The sequence below is a fragment of the Lepisma saccharinum genome, chromosome 30 (genome assembly GCF_977018435.1).
Source record: "Lepisma saccharinum chromosome 30, izLepSacc3.1, whole genome shotgun sequence".
NCBI lineage: Eukaryota > Metazoa > Arthropoda > Insecta > Zygentoma > Lepismatidae > Lepisma > Lepisma saccharinum.
The window spans coordinates 9,752,291-9,764,296 of record NC_139258.1 but is presented as its reverse complement, the minus strand read 5'-3'; the positions used below and the strand labels follow the sequence as shown (position 1 = coordinate 9,764,296).

Here is a 12,006-nt window from a genome sequence, read left to right as displayed (position 1 = left end):
CAGTATCTACCCAAAGTTTAGTTACTGCAAGCGTATAGGGTTCCGACGTCAGTATTAGAGTTTTTTTTTTTATTCATGTAATTTGTTCCATATGTTGCTGATTTTTCGTATTCCTACGTAGTGAGTATTTAATGCTCATTGGAGAGATATCTTGATCAGAATGTTAATTTTATTCCAAATTGTTCGAACAATTTACTTCCTCCATATCAAGGAACTCCCCTCAAAAACCTTAAAGAGGAATATAGAGGTTAACTGCCCCCCTCCCCACCCAAAAGAAATATGTGCCCTGCCTGACGGAAAAGGCACGTGCCGCCCCTGCTCATCTGCCACTTTTGGCTAATTGTGAAGATGAGGATGAGTCATAATATGATGTCATTGATGGAGGAACACTTCCGAAGAACACCCATGCCCAAGTTCGGATTCAAACTCAGGACCCCACACATCGCTGAGCTAACCACTCTGCAATGGAGGCTGGCATCAGAGTTTTGGGTGCAGGAGCAGTGGTTGTTCAAAAGCTGAACAACACCAACCACTCCTGCACCTAAGAGTTTGACTTCACTGAATCCAAGTTGCATTTATCCATCAGTGACCCCCTTCCACCAAACTTTTCCTCACAAAGCCTGCTACAAATTGCACATATTCGTACTAAAATCAGATATTTTTCTTTAAAATGGTTTCAACCTACTGTTGTTTATTGAATGTACAGTATAACCTTGTTAATCTGGTCTAATGTGAGGATAAGTTGACCGGTTTAACAAAAAGTCTGGATTAACTGAAATAACCTAAAAGAACAGTAGAAAGTGCATTAAAACTCCGTTTATAGCAACAAAACACGTTCATTATGATGTATTTAAAGGGCATAGGCCTAAATACACTATACAGTACAGTACAAAGTCTGCGGGAAACAGAATTTCATCAGTGGTTGACTGCCTTTTCTTTGGGAAGTTCTCTTGTTGACTTCTAGGCACATTTCAAACCTTGCATTCTCTTTTCTTCTTTTTCCGGTCCGGATTAACTGAAGTCCAGCTTATCGGGGTCCGGATTAACGACGTTTTACTGTATTATCCATATGCTGTTATTTCGTTTCATAAAAGTTGTACACAGCAGTCACACCTGCTACCTTAGATCCAGGACTCAAGTTCACAGCTGGTAGCCATTCTGTCCCACATATTATACCCTCCGCTCTCAACCGTACTTCCAACATTTCTCATAACTTTAATCCACTTATCTCCACCATACAACCCAGTCAACAAGGTAATGTTACCACAACGTTGTGGCAACGTTAGCCCCTAACATATACTGAACATTATGTAGCAACATTATATGCCAGGGGTTAATGTTGCCACAACTTTTTTGCAACATTACCTTGCTGCCTGTGTAATTTACGAATATAACAATGCATATTTAAAATATGGTTATTTCGCATGGTAAGCTATTAGCAATCTTGCCAAGCCATTTTTGTATATAATACATGTTCGTAACGTCACAGTTTCTCTTTACATATTATAAAAAATTTTCCTGCTCCACCAAAATAGGCAATTGTTAGTCTGGAGATTTTGATGAATTAACCAATCTCTAACTACACCTGGTAATCAGTTTCTTTTTGTGCAATACTTAGCTCCTGATTATATAGTCTGGAATAAAAATATTTATCATGGGAGTTTCAATTGTATTCAACACATTTCATTTTCTGATCTTCCTTACAACTTCAATATTCACACATCTTTCGAAGGATAATAAAACACATTTTTTCACTAATTACAATCGAAAGTATCCTTATTTGTGTTACTAAAAGTTATGTTTGTTTTGCATTTGAGTCGCACTGCCATCTAGTGTACGCTGTAGGAAATATAAGGTTTGGTGGTCAGTGAACAAACAAATTCAGATTAAACAAAACACTCCGATCTGATGCTTGTGGCGCTCATGGTGGTGATCATCCAAACTAAAGTGTATTCAGTGGAATGTTTTTTGTAACGTTGATGCAACGTTATCACAACGTTGTTCCCCTACATACAACATTCATCATAAATACAACAAGCATACAACGTTGTGGCAACGTTATCACAACATTGTTCCCCTACATACAACATTCATCATAAATATAACATTCATACAACGTTAGTGTGTTCAGACGAGTGCATTTTATGTTTACTGCCTGTACTCTAGCACTCTGCTTATACAGCCAATTCTATCTTCGCTTCTGAAGTGAACATGCATTTGTATTGGTAGTGTTGTTATTTAGTGCTGTTTTTCTGCAATTCAATGGCTCTAAGAAATACTCCGAGGGTTAAGTCATAAGTCATGGCAACTATTTTTTTTCTCACAAACAGGGGACAACACGAAAAATCCAAGATGTATGTTTTGAAGGGTATGGAATGTACCTTCGAATGAAGCCACCAGATGAAGTCTGGATGCAGGAGACTGTCGTAGGGAAGAGGCAGAACACAGGATATTGGACAACAGTCTTTTATTACGAGGCAGATTGGCAGTTGACACTCTGCCCCTTTTGAAGGCCTCCACCCACCTCGCCACTGTTCGATAGGGCATGGCATTCACACCCAGAGCTTCCCGTAGCTCTGTATGGTATTTCCTTGCATTTCTGCCACGGAGAACTGCTATTTTAACGTACGAACGTTGCTCCTGTTTCATGATCTCCATTTTCGAACGCTGTCACTCACCGACTGAACTTGGGTGCGTGCTTACTACCCCACCGTTGTTCACATACACCATCTGGTGGCTTCTTTCAAAAGTACATTCCATACAATTTCAAACGTATATCTTAGATTTTTCGTATTGTCCCCTGTTGGCGAAAAAAAAAGTAGTTGCCATGACTTATGACTTAACCCATGTATAAAAGCAATTACGAGGAACTACTAAAAAACTCAGAGTTTTGCATATTTAGAATTCTACTAAATTCTCCTTCCAAAGGAGCAACACTATCTGTTGCCTCATTCCAGCTCCAAGAAACACTGAAAAAAAGCACACAAAGACACAGTAAATCACTTGACATCCATGGAAACCTATTAACAAACTTTTGCACAAACATTCCCTGACAAGATGTTTTGGTTTGAGTTGGTGTTTTAAGTCCACTTTATGCACAGTAAGGCTAATCGGGACTGGACCTACAGTTTAAAGTGGAATCCGAACCACTGTGTGCCTCCCTGACAAGATGTGTTTGGTGTGGGAAACCCCCAAATTGCACAGTGAGCATGTATTTCTAAATAATCTAGATTATAAGAGAAAGGGTAGAAAATTAAAACATAAACATTAGATTCCCTATGTTCACTGCATATTCATTCATTTCTCTTTGAATGTTAACAACTTTCCTTCCTGGCAAAAACACTCTTATTTGGAGGTTGGGATCTCATAAGGTCCCATACTGAACTCTGAACTTGGGATTGCCTATAGTTGAGGAAAGATGATACAAAACAGGTAATGGATATCATGAGGCTTCACCAGTGTTTGAGTGGTTGCTGTATGAGTAACAAGGAATGAATATGTTGGAATTATAAGGTTGGGATTCAAGGTGTGGGTGATGGTTGCTGGGTGGCTAGGATAGGTCCACAGGGGGTCATGATGTCATCACCGGTGGGGTTATGTTTCCTTTAGAAAGTTATCTTGTCCTCCTGAAGGAACAATGAAGTGAAGTCACAGCAAGGGAAAGGCATGAGTAGTAGATCTAAACCAGTGGTTTCCAACTGCAAAAGGTTTGAGGGCCAAAATTATATCCAGCAGTTGATTGGTGGGCCGCATTTTTTTTTGGGGGGGGGGGGAGGGAGTATTAAAAATTACAAAAATGGTAAGTACTGAACAGAAAATGTAGTACTTTCGCATGACTTAAATTTCTAAAATGAGGCAATAAAAACAATGGAATCACAAATCAAAATTGTATAATTACAATTTATTTCACAAAACCCCAATACTTATGGATGAATTGAAAGAAATGAAAAACACACCATAAAAATAAGAATCCTTCATAGCAAGTGTTCAATGTGAAAATTGAGGCCAATCTGCTTCTTTTATTAAAGTTGGAATGTCCACTTCAATTTCTGTATTTGAAAGTCTCAGGAGGTGAAGCAGTGAAGAATCTGCCAGTCGACTTCTGTAGCGGTTCTTGATGAACTTCATTGAAGAAAAAACACTTTCACACGCGTATGTGCCACCGAACATCGATGTCATTCTTTGCCCACAACTACGAAGGTTTGGAAAGCGTTCCCTTGAGAGGTATTTGAGAAACTCTGGACCCTTTTCTTGCTAGTTTGAAGGAACACATCACCTTGCAAATCACACAATTCAAGTTGAAGAGAAGCTTCTTATTCTTCGATGTTAACGCCAAGAGGATTGCTAAATAGCTGGATGCTGCTTTTAAGTTTTTCAAAATCTTTAAATCTGGAGTAAAACTCATCCATTATTTCTTGAATGTTTGCACTGAATTCAGAAAAGTCCAGTGTTCCTTCATCTTCTGCTAGCCGCCGACAGCTTGGAAAATGGACCAGGTTATTCCTCTCCAAAGTAACGTTGAAAATCTTCAGTTTATTACGAAACCTATTTATGTTCCCATTAAATCTGACACCAGCTGGTTTCTTCCCTGCAGTTTCAAGTTCAATTCGTTCAAATGACCTATTATATCTGTTAAAAACGCCAGTTGCTTAAGGAAGTCCATACTCTGAAACTGTTCCAGTTGTGTTCCAGCGAAGAGGTGGGAAGCGGGCAAGTACGTTCCGCATAGGGCAGGGGTGGTATGCACGGTGTGAAAAGAAAGTTGCGTCATTTTAGATTCTTCTGATGATCATTATTGACTTCAAAATCAATTCTACCTGTGATATTGTCTTTCTGTACAGAGCTTCTGTTCCTTCAGTAAAAATAGAACGTATTTTAATAAAAATACATAAAATTAATGTATTTTACAAACTGGCTAAGCGGGCAGCAGAAAAAGGCATCGAGGGCCGCATGCGGCCCGTGGGCCGCCTGTTGGAAACCCCTGATCTAAACCAATTGGCACTGTGATGTCAAGTTGGTCATGTCTGAAAGGTGACTACACTTATTCAACATTTTCCATTGTCATATGTTTCTTTCATTTGTTGTTCATAAATGCTCTACATAGTACAGCAAACAAATAGCATTAAATTATATTAAAAATAAGCTAGTCTCTTTTATGCACAGTAGACTGTTGCAGGAAGAGGATTTGCTCGAGTGCCAAACAGTTTGCACAAACGATGCTAGATATTGTGTGGAATTGAGAACTTATTTGCTTGAGCAAATAAAGCTCAAACAGGCAAAATGAGCAGTATACACTCGAAGCCCAGCAGCACACGTACTAGATGAATAATACTTTTTCTTGTATGTACGCATTGCTTGCATTGTAGAATCATTTTCCTGTAGTTTACGGTTATTACAAGCATAAGAAAATTGTTTTTCGTTGTGATGTTGGAATGTACATTTAATGAATTCAAAATGAGAAACTCTACCAGATGTGGAAACCACAGGAATAAATAATATAAGTTGTTCATGTTCAAAAGATTATGTATGACAAACAGCAAGGAAAATGGCAATAAGATGGCACGAATATGATTTGGACATTATAAATCTAAACCCAATAACAGGTTTGTCAGCTCACACAGAGTTGAATGTCTGGGAAGCTTCGTTCATTGCAGAAGAACACTGGAATAAATTAAATAATGAAAATGGCAATATAGATCCAGTATGGAGTTTTCTTTTTCACAAATGGAGTAAGCCACCATCTTTAAAATTTAATGTAACAGAAAACATCAAGAGACTTTGTGAAAACAACGATGACTTTGAATTACCTGATGATATTTGGGATTCATAATTTTAAATAAAAAATAATGTGATGAAAATTTTTATCTGAAATAAAAATAAAAACAGACTGCTGCTTTTCATAGTTAAGTTGCTATACTACAACAATGTAACATTGACAACATCCATTATATAAAGGATTCCTTTTGTTTAAAAAATTGCTAACCATTGTTATAACTGTATCTTTAGTCAAAATGAAAATAAATGTGTGATGAAGGGAGCGTGTGTTCTCCTGAAACATCACAACGAAAAACTGTTTTCTTATGCTTGTAATAACCGTAAACTACAGGAAAATAATAGTACACGTACGTATAACCGTAATTTACCTGTAGTAGTGGGCCCTCAAATACAGATTGTGAAGCGAAAGACGGAGTAAAATTGAAACTCCAAGGAACATAGACAGATCTCCATGTTAAAATGAAATGTAGTCCAATACACAGTGATTCGTGAAAATGAAATACAAGGGGTGTTCAGAAAAAGACCGGATTGAGTGCACTACGCACAAACTACTTGATGGAATCAAATGAACACAGTTGTGCCATCTAGTGGCATCTTTGTGAAGTACATTGCAACAAGACCCGGAGATCAGTGCAAGCCATTCGCGCGCGCGAGCAACACATGTCAGAGTCTGCAGTGGTCAGTGAGACATTTTGTGGCTGTGTGAAAAATTAAAGATTTGCAGGAGCAACGTGTGTGCGTTAAATTTTGTTTCAAGCTCGGTAAAAGTGCCACAGAGACGTTCACAATGCTTCGGGAAGCCTTTGGGGATGAAGCAATGAGCCGATCACAGTGTTGTGACTGGTACACTCAGTTCAAAACTGGGAGAACTTTGATGGACAAAGATCCTCGACATGGGTGACCATCCACGTCAACAGACGAAGTTTACATCAACTTAGTGCGTGAATTGGTGCAGGCAAATCGTTGATTAACAGTGAGGGAGCTAGCAGAAGAGGCTAACATTAGTGTGGGATCGTGTCACGCCATTTTGACGGACAAATTGGGCATGCACCACGTAGCGTCAAAATTTGTGCCGTGCGGGTTCACACCGCTCTACTTGTGACTCAATTTTTGGCCAAAAACAGGATGACGGTGATTCCTCAGCCTCCATACTCCAGATTCGGCTCCGGCAGACTTTTTCCTCTTTCCAAAATTGAAATCGACATTGAAAGGTCGTCGGTTTGACACAATTGATGACATCAAACAAAAATGTATGAGGGACCTAAAGAGCATTCCGGAAGAAACGTTCCAGGAGGCGTTTCATAGCTGGAAGAAAAGTTGGGAGTGGTGTGTGGCCAGCCAAGGACAGTACTTTGAAGGGGACAAACATGAATAAGATGTACATATTCAGGTAAAGTTGCTATTCCAAAAATCCGGTCTTTTTTTTAACACACCTTGTAGATGATTGTGGGCTGAAACTACCAAGGCAGATATTTCACATCTGTGTGTCTACGATTCTTATTGCACTTTGAAATAATACTCAAGGGTGAGAGATTCAAAGGAGTACGAGCAACAGAAAGTGGTCCAATGCAGTACTTTAATGCACAACCAGTAATCTGACACCTGTCTGCGAAAGGAATGGCAGTATTTCAACGTGTCTACTGTACACAAATGTTTACATGTATCTGCAGGCACACGTGTACATACGGTAAATCTTCATTAGATTATGGCAATATAGGTGAATAAGATCTGTACCTAAGTGATCACTGTTTTGTTCCCAAGTATGGATCTTTCAATTATGTCTTCATTGCAGATTTGAGGAGACGGTCACAGGCCAATTCTACGGCCACACTCACAACGATGAGTTTTACATCCAGTACGATTTGGACGACCCCACACGAGCCAACAATGTTGCTTTCTTGACCGGAAGCGGTACTACATACTCGAACTTGAACCCAACATACCATGTCTTCCATGTGGATGGAGTTTCAGAAAATGCAAGCTGGGTGAGTTATTTCTGCTTTGCTTTTAAAGCTGATTTTAAAATAGGACACTCTATTCTTGACATATTAGTAAGAATGGATTTTTAACTAGTCAAAACATTATATATATATATCCAGTGACATGCAGTGACCTCGGCACTTTGGGTAGCAACCAATTATGCGCAATCTTTAAAAAAAAACATCTCGCATCCCCCCACACACACACACCATCCCAAATGCATAAATTGCAGTGTTGTTTCAATACTAACCAACTAACTCTCTAGCCTTCTTAAACCCAAAGGTTCATTGCTGCAGCATCACAGGCCTTCCATCTGTCCCTATCTTGAGCAAGATCTATACCGCGTGAGGCACCTAAAAGTACCACCTGAAATAGCAAAGAAACCAGAAACAGTAGCGATGTGAGGTTTGCGGGAAACAATAATATCAAATGGGGCTCGTAAATCGGAGGTATGGGGTGGGTCGAGAAATATCGACAAATGGGGCATCTGGAGCAAAGTCATATTTTTTTAAATGGAACGATATACAATACCATGCATAATATAAAAGAGCACACGCTGAGAAACACAACGCCGTTGGTCTCATGCATCTACTGCACATAGGAACGAAGATATGGCCATGTGAAAATATGTAAACAAACTAACAAGTGGCCCACTTGACCGTCAGTACCACGGCATGTACAAGTATGAGATGTCGGAAGCCATTTTACAAGATGAAGACAACGTGTTAAAGGAAGAAAAATACAGTAGACATCGTCAGCACCATGTATTTGACAGTGTTACAGCATAATGAAAATGACCGTGACAGTATGTCGAAGAACCACTGCGTAAGAAGCGAAAACCTGTCAAAGTGTGTGTTCAAAGTGGTGGCCGTCAGCTGCCATACAGGCAACGAGGCGCCCACGCAAAGATCGTTGCACAGAATGTAGCATCTCGTAGGGAATGTCCCTACAGGCCGCAGTAATGCGGCGTTGCATATCCTCTGGAGTTGTTGGCACATCCCGGTAGACAATGTCCTTCAGCTTTCCCCACAGGAAAAAAGTCTAACGGTGTCAAATCTGGGGAACGAGCCGGAAATCTGGGGAATGAGCCGGCCATTTGACAGGCCCTCCACGTCCAATCCAACAATTTGGAAATGTATTTTCCACACATGCTGTAGCGCGTCTTGCACTGTGAGCTGGGCACCCGTCATGTTGGTACCACATGTCCCTCCTTGTCTGAAGTGGTATGTCCTCCAATAGTACAGGCAGTTCATGTTGTAAAAACTGTATGTATCGGTCAGCATTCAGTGTCCCTTGTATAAAAAAGGGCCAATGAGATGTTCACCCACTATACCACACCACACGTTCACACTCCATGGGCGCTGGCGTTCCACTTGGCGAAGCCAATGTGGATTTGTCACCGACCAATAGTGCATGTTCCTTAGGTTGACATTTCCATGATTGGTAAAAGTTGCCTCGTCAGTGAAGAGGATACGTGACAAATCGGGTGTGTCGTGTCGTAACATCCATGTGCAAAACCGAACACGGTCCACAAAATCATTCCCGTGAAGTTCCTGATGGAGGGAGATATGATATGGGTGAAACTTGTGTGTGTGCAGAATGCGCAATACACTTCGCTGACTCATCCCAGCATCCCTGGCAATTTCACGGGAGCTAACGTGCGGATTCACAGCAACAGCGGCGAGAACATTTGTTGCACCTGCCTCACCTGTAGTTGGCTTGTTCCGCACACGTGCTCGTGGTGTTACACGTCCGGTGTCTCTTAATTTAATAAATAACTTACCAAACAGACGTCGAGATGGCTGTCGTCTGTCCAGATATCTCTCTGCGTACACACGGTAGGCTTCTGAGGCATTCTTTCGGCATTCCCCATAAATCAGGATCATGTCCGCTTCTTCTATGTTTGTGAACACCATAATCTTCGCTCTTACCACTACGACTGCTTGCTATGAATTAACACGATATCGTGGACCTGCTATCAAAACTTGCTCTGCGTAAAGGCAGTTCTGCCAGGCACCTGAGAAGTCTTACATGCCGTGGTACTGACGGTCAAGTGGGCCACTTGTTAGTTTGTTTACATATTTTCACATGGCCATATCTTCGTTCCTATGTGCAGTAGATGCATGAGACCAACGGCGTTGTGTTTCTCTGCGTGTGCTCTTTTATATTATGCATGGTATTGTATATCGTTCCATTTAAAAAAATATGACTTTGCTCCAGATGCCCCATTTGTCGATATTTTTTGACCCACCCCATACCTCCGATTTACGAGCCCCATTTGATATTATTGTTTCCCGCAAACCTCACATCGCTACTGTTTCTGGTTTCTTCGCTATTTCAGGTGGTACTTTTAGATGCCTCACGCGGTATACTCTTTTCCATCCCTACCGATTTCCCTTAGGTCCATCTCAACGTTGTCCCTCCATCTCGTCTTAGCCTTCCTACAGGTCCCTTACCATCAGGTTTCCCAACAAGAATCCTGTAAACTCCTCTTTCCTCTCCCATTCGTGCCACATGGCCTGCCCACCTAAGTCTTCTTGATTTAATTATTCTAATAATATCTGGACATGAATACAAATTATGTAGTTCTAAATTATGTAACCTTCTCCACTCACCTGTCTCCTCATCCCTTTTAGGTCCAAATATTTTCCTAAGGATCTCATTTTCAAATACTCTCAATTTATGTTCCTCTTTCAATGTAAGGGACCAAGTTTCACACCCATATAATACTACAGGTAAAATTACTGTTTTGTATATTTTAACTTTTAGTTTCTTAGATATTAAATGAGAAGACAAAAGTTTATGAAGAGAAAAGTAACATGCATTTCCTGAATTAAGCCTACTTTTTATTTCCTCTTTAATATAATTTTCACTTGTTAGTATTACTCCTAAGTATTTGAATTTGGAAACTGGTTCAAACGAGTTGTTGATTATTACCTAACACTTGGTTTCGACCTGTAAGCATATATTTAGTTTTCTCTTTGCTAACTTTCAAACCTATTTCTTTAGCAGTTTTGAAAAATATTTTAGCATTATTCTTAATTGTATTTATATCATCCCCTAATAAGTCTACATCATCTGCATATGCTAACAACTGAGTCACACCATTTAATTTTAGTCCTTCTTTAGTTTCTTTTACCTTCCTAACAGCATATTCTAAGGCAAAATTAAAGAGCAACGGAGATAATGCATCTCCTTGTTTTAACCCATCATGAATTGTAAATTTGTCAGACACATTAATACCCACATGAATTTTACTTTCTGTTTCACTGGTGCATACTTTTATCATAGCGTTGTTTCAATACAGACGAAAGAATTTAACTTATGCACGATTTGCATCCAATGTTATAGTAGATCTGTCCTCACCACCGTAATTAAAGAGATAGGACAGGGATGCTAAATAGATACAAATTGGAAAAGGGTGTTATGGTGGCAATAAATCAACCTTTGGACTTAATGTTCTTCAAAAATAAGTAATTGTAATTATTCTACCCCATTTTCCTAGCAATGTTGGCATTCAAAATACTTTTTCAGCAGCCTGACTTACACCAAAAACTTTCTCGTTGGGCATATGCACGCAAGCACACACAGAGAAAGAGACAAGGAATTTTAAGAAAGTGCTCTTTGAATACAAAAGCACGTGCATGAAAGGTCTCGAGTTCTAATTCCAAGTACAGTATGAATGTTTACGACTGTCACTCATCACTACCACGAGTTCCTTAGCCATTTTTATTGTTGCATCGCAATTAAGTTGGAAGACCAGAAAAACTTATGTGAAATGGCAAATATGTAAATTAGCAGCTGATAAAAAAGTTTTGTGTAATTTGTCCCTTGTGCAGGTCTTCACTGGAACATTATTCCATTATTTCACTCTACAGACCAAGTACAACACACCATCCTCCCACCACCAGCATACATATACAGTAAAACTTCTCCTAACGGACACCTTTAAATTACGGACATTTTTAAATTTCCTGGCAGCAATACATGGGGTTTAATGGCAATATTACTTCTCAATAACGGACATTCTTAATAACGAACGTGGACACTGAAAACTACCTCCCCAACACTAAAACTTCTTCATAACGGACAGCCTGAAAGAAAACGGTCGCAATTCCTGGAATTCGACACAACAATGGCCAGCATTTCGAACTAGCACGCATTGTTGCATGTTACACCGAACGTATTTCTTTTTAAAAGTGCAGACAGTAAACGATATTCTTCGTGGTTATCTTGAGAAGTGTGTGTCAC

At 39.8% G+C, this 12,006-nt stretch overlaps 1 protein-coding gene across 1 annotated transcript in view; it reads left to right on the top strand.

The window, feature by feature from the left end:
• Positions 1–12,006, top strand: part of LOC145982080 (sphingomyelin phosphodiesterase-like) — a 74,519-nt gene that overhangs the window by 56,515 nt on the left and 5,998 nt on the right. Inside the window, exon 8 of the mRNA XM_083115677.1 lies at positions 7,568–7,760. Within this exon, the coding sequence (XP_082971803.1) occupies positions 7,568–7,760 (193 nt within the window). The remainder of the gene's footprint in view (positions 1–7,567; positions 7,761–12,006) is intronic.